Here is a 13,721-nt window from a genome sequence, read left to right on the forward strand (position 1 = left end):
GTTTCTCTCTCTCTCTCTCTCTCTCTCTCTCTCTCTCTCTCTCTCTCTGTTTTATCATATATGAATGAATTCTTTCAGGTTCTGGAAGAATAACAGTACTAAATACCATGATGCTAAACACTATTAAAAAAAAAAATCTTCAAATAAATAAAAATAAATAATTGTTTAAAAAAAAAAACCCTTACAGGGAAGTCTTTCACTACAGAAGCCCAAAACATCATGGCACTGTTACCTAAGGAAAGGAAGAAATAACTAATGCTGTCACTTTTGCACATACAATGCAAACAGACTACAAATTACACTCTCCAATAAGTTACTCTTTCTATGTTAGAGGTAGGATTCTGTGCTGCATCTTCAAGCTACAACACAAAATTCCCTGCTTTAAATCCACCTTTGACCTTACTGGCTTTGGATTGCCTGGGTGTAAACCTCAGCATTGTCAGAGTTGTGCCTGTGAAAGCAAAGCTTGTGATGTTACCTTCAGAAGCCCAAGAGAGCTTCTGATTGATAGCTGTTTTCTAAATGCATGTATTCTACATAGGGTCTCCTACTCTGTTTAAGGCAATTTTTTTTTTTAAACCCTTGTTAAACTGCCAAAGCAAGATGAGGGAGGACTCCTTCTTGAATGGCTAATCAAAAGATTATTGCTACATGAAAACTAATAGAATTATTTGTGCCAATATGGTTGAAATCGCATTGCTCGGGATCTGCCAAGCTTTACCACTTTGCAAGAACTCTTCTTTCTGGTAAGTAGTTCTTCTATCTATCTTTAGTGTTCTTCTGTCTGAAACCAGAGATGATGTATGGCATTTCAAATATTACTGTAAGACTTCAATGCAAAAACTGTTTTGCCATTTTCATGATAGAAAAGTAACTGCACATTAAGGTGTAGCCTTTCACACAGGTCAGGGAAATAAAATGTATTTTCTAAGAGCGAGTATGCTCATAACTGTCATTGATGTTCCTCATGTGACTTGACTTACTTAACCTGAACTTTAAATTCTTCATTTGACAAGAGCTTTTATTTATTTGCCATCTTTCTTAGTCCTCTTTATTCCCACTTGTAAAACTCCAGCTGTCTCTTCTGCTCTGGTCTTGAGGGACCGGTTTGTATTGCCTTTTGAAGAAGCCAATCTGAAATACAGAATTTTGGAATCTGTTAATAAAGGTTTACTGATATATGCTATCAATCAATCAGAGCTAAACAATACGACTTGAACTAAAATGAAACGTGTGTCTATGGTGCTCATGAATGGATGGTATTTGCCATTACTTTGTCATACCAAGTAATCAATCAATCAGTGTTACTCATTAACCCCCCCCAAAAAAGTGGGTTTGCTTTTTCTTTTACTTTTTCTGATTTGTACCTAATACGGAAGGAGGAAAAACTCTGAAAAGTGAGAGGCCAATACTCTCCTTCTGCAAGGAGTAAGAACAAGTGAACTGTGATAGTCCAGAGAATCCAGTCTTTTTTAAAATGTGAAATGGTATATTAAAACCTAGGATTTAAATCTTTCATTTTTACACTTTCCTGGGGGAAAAAAAAAAGACAAATGGAGAAAGTCTGTGTGTTGGTAAAGTTTACAATTGCTTAATCACTTGTCAGGGTAGCTGCTTCATTCAGCCTTTCCTTTTGCTACTTATGCATAGGATTTGTCAGCACGTGCGTAGCAGCTTAAAGCCTAAAATATTTTATTCGGACCAACTATGTTGTAAACAATTACTAATCTGGTGTCAAAAAAAGTCATTAAATGTAGCGCAGCAGCCCAAAAAAATGTTCCTTTTGATCTCATTTTATCAATTTTAGATACCGTATAAAACATGGAAAGAGGTCTGCGTTGTTGAATAATGTAAGATGTAGAATATGCAGAAGCAAAAATATTTGTTTTCCTTATTTTATGAAAAAGCAACTTCCACAATAAGTTATTTTTCTTTAGAAAGGATAGATCGTAATAAAACATTACTTATCCCTTAAATTTCAACAATGAATCCAAGGATCCATCAACAATGTAAACTCCTGACTTGATGATATCTGAAAACTACTGAAAACCTACCTTCCATAATATAAATGAAAGAAGCAAAAACAACGTAACACCAACTGTTAAACCTATCCCAATAATCAGGACAGTAACACGGTATTTTGGCTTTTGGTGGTGCACCCCTTCCAAATACACCTATAGAAACAGGAAAATAACTTTAGTGTTAGCTGGTTAGAAAACAAACTGAGAAAATAAAAGACATACTTGAGTAATCAGTAATATATTCATTGGCTGTATATAAATATGCATAGACTCCCACCATTTTAATTGCTGCTGCATTTTAAATCTACTTTAGCTATCTACTTTAACTATTTAGTGAATTATCACAAATTCCCTACTTAGGAAATTCTTACATATGCAGCTTGCTTGTCCTTGTGTAGTTCAATAACTCGTCCATTTTTTTCTGGTGATGCTGTTGCTCTTACTTCAAATTTCAATGCTGATGCATCATCCTGATTGATTAAAAAAAAATCATATTTTTTTAAAATAACTTCAACACATTGAAACACAGTCTCACACACACACAATCTAACACAATGGCTTTTATGCCTTTTTCCAATCACAAAACAAATTAGTACCAAAAGCAGTAACAAAGCCCAGCTGGTGGTTTACCTAACTCTAGATCCGTACTTCCTTTTTCAGAGAAGTCCAGTTATTGAGCTAGAATTAAACACTAATTGAGTTAATGATGACAGATGCACTGTCTGGTGACAGACATGGTTAACAGAATTCTGGTTTCTATTTTGAGAGGGCGTTTTTTCTATGTGTTCCCTTTTATCTGGGAGCTACTCTATTAATGACACTTAAAGCAGTGCTCAAAACAGCAGAGCAATCCCCCTGCACTGATTGATCTCCTCATCCAAGAGAGAAGGTAAGATTCTAGCATTTAAACTGACGCATTTCACAAGTTTTCTTTAATAGTAAAGTAAAACTATGTTCAGAACTTAAATCTGGCTGCTTTGATTTTCTATGGAAATACATTTTAATTTTATTGTCTTCAAATGGCACTTATCATTTTGAGAAGTTTAAATGTATTTTGACCTGAACGAAAGGATGCTACTTTATAATATGCTTGAAATAACAGAACAGCAGTTAGCAGAGCAGCGTTAGATTATTCAGAATAAACTTAACACTTCAAACAATTTACAGTATGCAAGGCCAGGAAATACTGCCTTTACAATAAGTGTCATGAAGGGATAGACCAGTGTCTCCTCTAGTCAGGAATCCTTCCTCAGATGAAAACTAAATAAACTCTATTATATACTCCTGTCTAACTGTTTTTCAATAGCTGCTCAGTTTCTTATATGTTGATCATGACCTCATTTGCAATAACTGTGCTGTACTACATAACCCAGCCAGAACAGGTGAAGCAATGTATGCTATAAAGTAAAATGATAATCTGAAATAAGTCTTTTCTAGTGGTTTGCATTTTTAAATAAAACATAACAAAACATGCAACGTTTCTTTAGTAGATTTCTTGTTAAACTATGATTAAATCCAAATAATGTTAATATAGAGAAATGATATGCAGAGAATGCTACAACTATGCCTTGAAGTTGTCTACTTGAGTATTAAAAATGCATTACCATTTCTAAAAGTGAAGGAGTAGCCTCCAAATGGAACTGAACAGTTGCTTCTTTTCCACTTTCCATGTTTCCAAGCTTGCAGTATATTTGTAAACAAAGACTGTCATTTTTCATGCAGTACTGTAAAGGAAAAGAAAGATTAAAACTCAACTTCTTCAACTTTTTCTTGTTAATAACTAGAGACATTCAGGAACCAGGTAAAAGGGGAAAAGCTCTGTGTTTCTGCTTGACAGGTCAGGATGTAAGGGTAGGCACAATATCATTCATCACTGTCAATTTATGAAATGTTCATCCTAGGTGCTGAAGGAACAGTACAACATCTAACTGCTATGCAAAACAACAGGTCATATTTCTAAAAAAAATTGATTTGTTTTTTGACTAAGAGAAAAATAACAACTGTGGTAACTTGGTTACAAGTATGTTTGTTAGTTTTTACACTGTTAATTCAAATTAGTTCGTTTATCAGGAATGAGACATGACAGCGATTACATGATACCCCGTATAAACGGTATACCCAGTATAATTGATGGGTCCTTAACTACTGCAGTGGGAGAGGGCACTTGTAGGTTGACAGCACCATTTCAGAGCTTTGAAGAAGAAAAAACAAGCTTGTATTGCAAGACTGCAATGTCCAAGTTCTGACTTGAAAGAAATGCATCTGATATTCTAGCGCACAGTCTCTCTCTAGCAGTGATTGATGTTTCTGTAACTTGCTTAAGAGCCAAAAAATTAAAATATTTGAAAACATACAGTTTCTTTTACAATTAAAGTATTAAAACTGTAGTTTATTAAACACATTCCAGTCCAGAGAGATTTTTATTAGAACAAATCCTGGAAAATATAACACTGGAATAGCAATTCTGATTTTGACTACCTAGACCAATATTGATCTCCAGCAGGGTCTGCAAGCAGGTATTGAGAGATGAACAAGATCAGGCCAGGTGCGTATGATATTGTCCTAGCCCTCCTATGTATTTTCATTAGGAACTTCCTGAGCCAAAAATGATTTCAGTATATGTAGTGATTCTTAATGACTTTTACTCCTGTTAACCTGTCTAATCTCCCTTGCAATCCACTTATTTTTAGCAGTCAAAACATCAGTAAGAGTGAGGAGTACTTTTGCTTTTTTTGAACCTAGTTCCTATTAGTTACATTTGATGGCACTTTTTTGATATGGAAAAGGCAATAAATTTTAGATATTCTTCATATATATATATATACACTTCATATAATTGACATTAAGGCTATCTTCCCACATAGGTCATTTTCAATTTGTTACTGAATTTCATCTTCCATTCTATTGCCTACTCATTTAGTTACATAATCCTTCTGCAGTCTTCAGAAGTGACAGTCACTGACTTCAGTAACATTGCATCATTAATCAACTTTCTCATCTCAGTTCTCACCTCTCTTACTAAGTCACTTATGACTACGCTGAACATCGCACATCCCAGCAAAAACCTTTGGAAGACTGCTCTGGTGACCTCATCATATAAAATACACCGCTGGCTAAAGGCTCATTCACACCGAGTAATGATTTATTTCCCATTGCTGCCAAAAGACAGACCTTACCATTTGTCTCTTATCAGGCTTTGAAAAGAAAGTGACAAGATCCTTTAATATGTTGTCATTTTTCTCTGCTGCGTTACAATTTCTAGGATATTTATTATAGGAACATTGTCCAATAGTTGTCTGGAAATAAAAATAACAAAATCAGTGCTTAGTTTTTAAACATCAGATAGTGATTAGACGCAGATTTCTGAAAAGCAAAGAGCTCAAAAGGAACGTAACTTTTACTTTCAAAATTCTAAAATACATGGGCTGAAGATGACCCTTCCTGCCCACTCTACCTCATCACAGCCCAATTTAACTTTTATGCTTCTCTGTTGCACTTAATTAGACAGAACAATTTGGGAAGGAGCTATAATAAGCCAGAGAGGGGCTTGAGGTAATCTGTGTTTGATTCTTTGACTGTAAGCATACGTATAGACATAGAGCAGACATAGAGCATTTGTTGCACCCTATTTTAGCTGATTCTTAATCATATTAAGGAAGGGCTGTGCATCACATGTTCTGTGTAACAACAACCGTTCTGTCTGATATGACAGGATTAGGCTTCATGGGGTAGAGCCTTTAAAAATATTGTAAAAGGTTATTCAGTGTAGAAGTTTTCTGATTCTTTTTTAAATACACTGTATTCTACTATTTATAAAGTGTTCAGTGCCACAGCAGGAAAGAATTGACAAACACAATACACAGATGTATGCCTAGGATCAAGCTTTGCACAGATGCATTTAGTGCGTTCAATGGGACTCTAGTGAGAACAATAAATATTAGGCAGGTTTGAAAGAAAGGGATAAAAATGGAATATATATCTAGTACCTAGTCCTGCTATGCTCTGCTTTTCTTTTTCATATAATTCATATAGCTAAAACAATATGAAATAACCTCTGCTTACCTTGATATCCAGCAAGTTGAATAATTTGAAGTTGTGGGGTGGAAAGGCATTAGGTACCATTATCTCCAAGTTTATATTTGGAGCCATGCTTGGTCCTGCACTGATAACCTTGTAGGGAAGAGTTACATGTTTGAAGCTTTAACGCACGGTAGCTGTTCAATTAACAAATACATGTATAGAAAGTATAAATACAAAAACTTCACAGGTTAGGGTAGTGCATGCACTGTTACACTGTCGTGAAACTGGATTCTACTAGGAGCTGTAATATTTCAAGAGATGAGTTGTTTGATTCATTCTGGAGGCTTACTGAATCCTTCACTTCTCTGAACTCAGTGAATAAGTGGTGCTTGTCTGCTATGACTGCCCTGAAGTCATACAGACTGCCTTCCAGTAGAAGGTGCAAAAGGAACCAGGGAAGATTCATGTCCAACTCCTGCTTTTAATCCAGCAGGATTATCAAATCTGAACTGATAACTGTAGATACATTTATAAGTAATTCCTAGTTCCATATGATATCCATATGATAAACACTTTAGAAGAAATTATTTGAATGGAAAAAGTGGCAAGTCAGAACTGCTCTACCACTTTCAGTCCTGCTTGCATAAGTATTTTTTCTCTAACTGTTCAGTGGAAGATTGTTCAGGACAAAAGAAGTGTTCAAAGAGGGATTAACACCCGCTTCCGTCACTAATGAATGGGAGTTGGTCACCCTGTACTTTTAAAAATTTCCCTTACTGAGCATACAGACCGTCTTTAGAGACGCTGGAAATCTAAGTCTTCACATTCAAAACAAGCATAACAGGTTTTACAAAGTGAAGTTCTTACATGGAAAGTGAAGTTGATGTTCTCCTTCATGCAAGTAACTGGTGAATCTTTCTCATTCGTTCCATAAAAAAATGAAGCTGGTGTAACAAAGCTACAACAGTTTAGAAATTGTTAATTAACAGAAATAGTATATAACATTAGTATAAGCATTCTGGTCTGTATCATCTCCAGTAGTATTGATCCTTAGAGAAGAAACACTTGAATTTGCAGTTACGTAACTCCAGGAACACTGAGCAGAAGTCCTCTACCTTTGTACTGTTTCCTCTTGAAAAGGCAGAAGAATCAGACAAATCAGAACCCCTCCCACCAAAAACTATGCTCCATGAATGCCCCACAAACACAGAGTATGGTCAATGCTAAGCAAGGAATACGAGTATCAAGGGGACACATTATCATGGTCTAATTCTACACTGAAAAGGCTTCTATGGAATAAAATGAACACTGTGATGAGAAATGGCTGCTCATCTCTTCTACCTCCAGCTGAGATATCTTTTGTTTCCTTAGTAGGGGGATTTCAGTCCTCTCTGTCTTCATCTCCAACTTAAGTTTTCAAGATTCATTTGCTTTTTCAAGAACTGAGGCTGTTTGTTCAAGATGATTTTAAGAAAGCAAGCCAGTAACAGAAAGTTGCTATAATAGTCTGATATATCTTTAAGTTTTCTGCTTGAAACATTTAATTGGACAGCCAAATAAAATACAGCTGCAAAACTCACAGAGCTAGAAGTAGCAACTAATGCCATCTGTTACTGGAATAACTAACTGAGAGAATATCTATTTTGGTTCTTAGATTAGCATTCATTTATCACATTCAGTGTGTAAGACTCTGATTGTGCAGGTTTTCAAAATTCAGTCATAATTCTGTGTGTGATAAGTCCTTTAGTGGGGTTTCTCACATAAGTAAATACAGTGTCTTTTTTTTTTTTTTTTTAAAAAGAGTCAAGATTCTGGGGTCCATGCTTCATTCATAAATGTATTTCAGATTCTTTTTTGTAAAAACCTTCATGTAAATATCCTTTCCAGTTCTTTTTTAGTTTTGAAATAAGCTTTAAGGAAAACAAAAAGAAGTTCTGCTTTTGTGCTCTTACTCAATAGCTCTTCCTATCAAAAAAACCTGCAGTCTTAACAAAGACTAATCAGTTAAGAAACAAGTTCAAAGTACCACATTATTGGTCTCACCTCACAGTAAGGGGAAAAAAAAGTATATAGGAGACCCTAGAAACAGCTGTGCCATCTCATTCTCAGGATTTTTAGCTGCCTTACGCTTCTACTTAAAAACTTTAGGAAGTTACTAGATTAACAGGACAACAGTTCTATGGATGTGCATGTATAGCAATAGCTGACTTACCCATGAGCATTTAAGTCAATCTCATATTTTAGAGGTACAGTTAAAGTTAGAGTGTTATCCAGCAACATACTCATTTCTTCATTTTTACTATAAAAACAAAAAGAGAGAAAAATGAGTTTAGAATGCAGTGTCATATGCTATACATTATTTCTATGAACAAGTATTAAACATATATCTTCCAGATTATTAAAACAAAAGCATTTTATTGGTAACTACAAGTCAGGCATTAAAAAAGAACATTTTATACTGGCAGAAATCTGCTTATTGTTTAAATAGCTATTATCTGTCTTCTTTTTGTAATTTCTATTTCTCTACAGGTTTTGCAATAGATGTCCTTTCTTGCAGTTGTGCTTCACTAAGTCTTTCCAGTGTTCCCTATTCTGTTTTCCAAAGCTAGGAATATCCTTCACTGAACACAGCAATTTTTATCAGACTTTACCAGGTAGCATTAATGGTGATGTTGAGGTCATCTTCTGCTCTGGTAAATGAGCTTGCATCCAAGAGGAAACTAAAATCCAGCTGTAGAACAAATGAAATTGTCTTTATATCACATGATAGCGTATCTTAACACGGTTGTAACGAAAAGGTTTTATTAAGATAATTTATAATTTCCTTAGTTCCAAAGTCTTTTAGAAAGAGAAGACTTCTACTGTCTTTCCATTTGAGCTACCACATTTGTTCATAATTTTAGTCAACTTACTTAATTGTCTAGGAAGCCAAGTGCAATCAACTGATGCAACGTAGTCCCTTAATGAACTATTCCAGAGAATGTTTAAGCAACTAACTTTAAAAGGAGCAGAGAGATTCAGATACTACCATGATAAAAGATGACATTAGTTGGGAATAAGGGAGAGATTTTGAAAAATCAAGTGTTTTTTTTTAATCCCCTGAAAATCCTAATTAAAAATTTTAAAGCATTTTGAAAGCTAGGAACCTCATACATAGTTTACCTTTGATTTTTGATCTACATATAAATAGCCAACGCTGCATTCAAGTTTCACTGCATGAATTTCTTTATCTAATACATCACAATGTATCTCTTTTTCTTCCTAAAATAAAGGACAAATTATTAGTGATTTAAAACTATTTTCCAGACATTTTAAGATTTTGATTTAAGATATTTTAAGACATTTTCAGATATGCGCACAATAAAACTAGGTGTTTGTTATTTCAGTGACGCAAATCTATTCTACTCCTATTCACGACTGCTCTAATATATCCTTATATTAACTAATTTTTACTATTACCTCACATTCTATTTTCTAATAATGAAGGTAAGATGTATGCATCAGGCCCACTCAACTTTACAACCGACTGCTGGGTGGCGGGGGGAAAGACAATTCTACACAAACACCTGTGAGATCAGTTAAAATGGGGTAAAGAGAGAACAATTTGATTTGCAACTTCTTCATAAGACGATACACAGCCTTCAGAATCTGTGAAAAAGATCAGCTTCAACAAGATCTTTGTGATTACTGAGAACAAGCCCACGTGATCACATCAGACAAAAAGTAGTAGTAACATCCTGAAGTACATTTAGAAACCACCTGTTTCCACTTAGTTGTTACTATCATATCTTATTATTGAAATGATTTAAAAGTAACCGAAATTGTTCAAATTGCACCTGTTCTGTAGTTTGGGTAACCGGAAGTCTAAGAACTTCAAAACTTGAGTTTTTTCACCTTTTTTTGGGATGCTTTAATTGTCAATATCTAAAGAAACTGCAAAATACATAATCCCTAATTTTGCAAAGGTCTGGCTGAGAAATACAAATATCAATTACGATTTTAGAGATTTTTTTTGTTCTTACCAGTTCTAAAACTCTGATGAAATAAAGGCCTTTAGGGATCTGAATGTGGAGGACAGTTTCATATGCATCATCTCCAATATTGAGCAGAGAAATGTTCAGCAATAATGTCTTCGTACTTCCAACAGCAAGATATGTTTTCTTATCATTAGGCCTATAAAAATAATGATCAGAATAGAAAGTGAAAAAGAATATGAAGAACACAATGTGAAAAACAATACAGAGCTTATATGCAGAAAAATAACCTCCACTGCTTCTTTAGTTAACTTCATTTTGCTCTAGTATCTGAAAAAACTCAACTGGACATTATGAAAAAAGTATTTACTCATTCCTTTAACTGAAGGTACTATAACAGTGAGATGATGGTCAGCTCTGGTACTGTACCTTTTAAGACCTAAGATTATTAACATGAAACAAGAACAGTGTTATCAAACCAATCACGTTCTGCCTTTTACGATATAGGGAAGGGACCTTTACAGAAGAGAACAGCGATGTGCCTGCTACAGTATTTTCAGATATTATTTCAAAATTCAATCCTTTGCAGAGAGGTATCATGAAGCCTCTAGCACCTGATTTGAGTGCTTAGATATATTAAATAATACTAAAAAAATGTACAAGCTATGTCTCAGATGGTTTGCAGTTCTGATCCAATATGGATATGTACTTTATTTTAAAAAATTAGATGGTTATTTAAGTTCTTTCATATTATTATTATTTGCATAGCTCTGGTCACAGCCCTTAGCTCTCTTTAGTCAAAGTACAGGACTGAGTTAACAAGAAACAGGTCAGAAGGAGGGTAAGTGAACACGTCTGTCTTATGTTCTATGTAATGTTCTGTAATCATGTTACAAGTAGAGATACCCTATGAGGGTCTAAAAGTAAACTTCAGCTTGACATTAAAGTTTAATTAAGACTTGTAGAAGGGCTGCCTAGAAATAGACATTTATCAGATATTCTGGCTTGAAACCAAAGCATTAGTCACTGAACACCTTTGGGAAAGAAACTGGCACTTAGACAAGCAACAGAAGGTAAAAGCACTGCATAAGCAGTTAGGTTCCAAAACAAAAGCAAATTAAAGCAAAATACAGTGTTAACATTTCAGTAGCTTGATTTTAGTTTAGTTTAAATTTTGAAGCTATTTTACTACAGTTATCTATTTACCATTCAGCCTTCTTTTATACAATATCACTGAATTTGTTAACGAGACACCGGCACAAAGATGCCTACCAGTTTCACGCACAAGTACACAAAAGCACCAGGTACGCATCTGGGACTACAATAAAGCTGAACTACAGCATTTCCCTGGTAATCATAGTTCATTAAAAAAAATGCACAACGCAGACTAGAAAATTACAGAGCAGGCCAGAATCTAAGCAATTTAAAGCAAACATGAAAGCGTATACATGACAAACTCAGTAACAGCGGCAATACAGTGATACCCCTACTTGATTTCATTCTTTTCAAACTAAAACTGTTTGCTTTGCTGTTCCTGGATAATTAATGCATTCTGTTTAGACCAAATAAATTAAGCCTTCATAGCTAACTAGTTTTTCATCGAGATACTGGAGGCACAAAGTGAAGGTGATACTTCACGCTATTATTTAGCCTTTTTATTACACTGAAAAGCTGCCATTGTTCTCCAGTACCTAATTTCAAATAGACATACTGTGATCTGTTTTCCTTTTTTAGAGCTTTTAAATACTTAAAAAAACTGCATTGCTAATATCACAGATGAAAATGCTGCACGTTTTTTCCCTGAAAAGTTCAAAATTATTCAAACAAAATAATCTTAAAGCCTCAGGAAAAGGAAGGGCTTAGGACTTATGCTGTAGGCCTTATTCTGGGAGCTATGAAGATGAAAATGCTTGTGCTCAGAATTACTCAGGTGTGATTAATCAGTATTACATGACTGTCATCATCTGTGTGTGTCATTCTAGGCTGTTCTACAAGATAAACCTAGTATTTTGATTAAAATAGAATCAACTCTAAAAATGATAAATTACACAGGAAAGTCCAGGTTGCACACAAAATACCTAACTAGCTAAGATTCACAAGTACAGCCTCTCTATTTTTACACAGTAGCCCATCATTCCTGCTTCTAAGCATAATATTAAATAAAGAAAAAAGGTTGTGATGATAAAATATTAAAATCATTAAAGACTATCTTGCGTAGAAATGGTAGTACATGGTCTGAAACTTTCCAAAGGTGATTATTAGGTGTATCTCACAAAGCATTGTTTAACATAGTATAGATTCTGCAAGACGCTAACCTGAATTATATTTAAATACTTTGACAGTGCATTAATGATCTTGCATAACAGAATTTAAACAAGATACATAACTGAAGGAATAGGAAAAACTGAAACATACTGAAAGAGATCTAAAAAAATAGGGATGTAAATGAAAAATTGCAAAACAAAATTAGTTTTGGAAAACGCAAGCTAGTTCATGTATGGAAGAAGACTCTAAACCTCACAAAATACCCAACCATCTGGTGTCTCAATCAGCAGCATAAAACTGAGATATAATATTCTTAAGAAAATAAGGAAAAAAAATCACTTAATAGTTTTATAATGGAAATACTAAATATAACAATCTTTTAGTACAAAGCTGAAGTAGCTTCCTTTCTACAGTGCAAGTATACTATCTTAGTATCTTCATGAGAGCAAAAAAAAAAACTTGATAGTTTGTCAATTTAACAGTAGTTATGCGGTGTACCTATTGAATGCACACTGAGCTCTCTATCTTAGCAAACTTATGTATGAAATGTAGAACAAGTTTACCTTTTTGTCAAGCAGATAAGCTTTATAGGCTGTAAAATCTTCTGATTAGGCACCAATAGTTCAATTATATACTTTTCTGTTACATTTCCTAAAAAAATTTAAAATTTAGAAATATTCTTCAACTAAACACCGATTTTTATGCCTCATATTTTTTCAGGGAGTCCATAGTCTACTTTTGCAAATTAGTTTTCTTTACATACAAAAGATTAAGAAGCAATTTAGATAAAATCTTATTGAGCCTCTTTCTGCAAATGAAAGCTACGTTATACTTACTTTGGAAAAGCCACTTTTCCAGAAACTCTCAAGTCAGCAGAACAATTTTCTTGGGAGCAAAGCCTTGCAAAAACGAACTATAATAGAACAAAAAAAAAAAAAAAGGAGGCATTTTAGTAGACTATGTAGATTATACTGAGTAAAAGTATTTCCAAAAGAAAGAAACCTATCACCTTGTTACCTAGCATCTGGAATTCGCTAATAGTCCTTGCTCATATAAACAACTCTTTCAGGCTACGATTTGCCATTTTCCAAACACAGTCTCTGCAAGTGCTCAGTCTTTCACAACTAAATCAGTGGCCTGGTGTTACCCAACTTTAAAAGCAGTACATAAAAAGGGCAGAGCGTTTTAGTGGATCCAAAACGGAGGTCTCTGCAATCTCTCCTATGATATGGCACAGTAAGTCTTGCTAGAGAGTTTTATTACACAAACTTTACTTATTGCATTGTAGATATGATGAGCCTGGAGATACCATGGGTTGCTTGTGTCAGTGCCTTGGTTATCAATATTCCACAGGGCACAGTTATGTCCCTATATTCAACAAGAACCTGCCTGTCAGACTGTGTGGTTCCTAAAACAAAATACTGTATGATGACCAGAGGGA

At 34.5% G+C, this 13,721-nt stretch overlaps 1 protein-coding gene across 1 annotated transcript in view; it reads right to left on the bottom strand.

Annotated features, from left to right (window-relative positions):
• ITGA4 (integrin subunit alpha 4) overlaps positions 1 to 13,721 on the bottom strand; it is a 41,298-nt gene continuing 27,577 nt past the window's right edge. Inside the window, exons 17-28 of the mRNA XM_068948381.1 lie at positions 13,117 to 13,193; positions 10,064 to 10,214; positions 9,204 to 9,302; positions 8,693 to 8,772; positions 8,254 to 8,340; positions 6,909 to 6,999; positions 6,084 to 6,191; positions 5,198 to 5,317; positions 3,626 to 3,745; positions 2,393 to 2,491; positions 2,055 to 2,174; positions 1 to 1,134 (exon numbers count right to left, since the gene is read on the bottom strand). Coding sequence (XP_068804482.1) covers positions 1,042 to 1,134; positions 2,055 to 2,174; positions 2,393 to 2,491; positions 3,626 to 3,745; positions 5,198 to 5,317; positions 6,084 to 6,191; positions 6,909 to 6,999; positions 8,254 to 8,340; positions 8,693 to 8,772; positions 9,204 to 9,302; positions 10,064 to 10,214; positions 13,117 to 13,193 — 1,245 coding nt within the window. The 3' untranslated portion in view covers positions 1 to 1,041. The remainder of the gene's footprint in view (positions 1,135 to 2,054; positions 2,175 to 2,392; positions 2,492 to 3,625; positions 3,746 to 5,197; positions 5,318 to 6,083; positions 6,192 to 6,908; positions 7,000 to 8,253; positions 8,341 to 8,692; positions 8,773 to 9,203; positions 9,303 to 10,063; positions 10,215 to 13,116; positions 13,194 to 13,721) is intronic.

The sequence above is a fragment of the Struthio camelus genome, chromosome 6 (genome assembly GCF_040807025.1).
Source record: "Struthio camelus isolate bStrCam1 chromosome 6, bStrCam1.hap1, whole genome shotgun sequence".
Classification (NCBI taxonomy): Eukaryota; Metazoa; Chordata; class Aves; order Struthioniformes; family Struthionidae; genus Struthio; species Struthio camelus.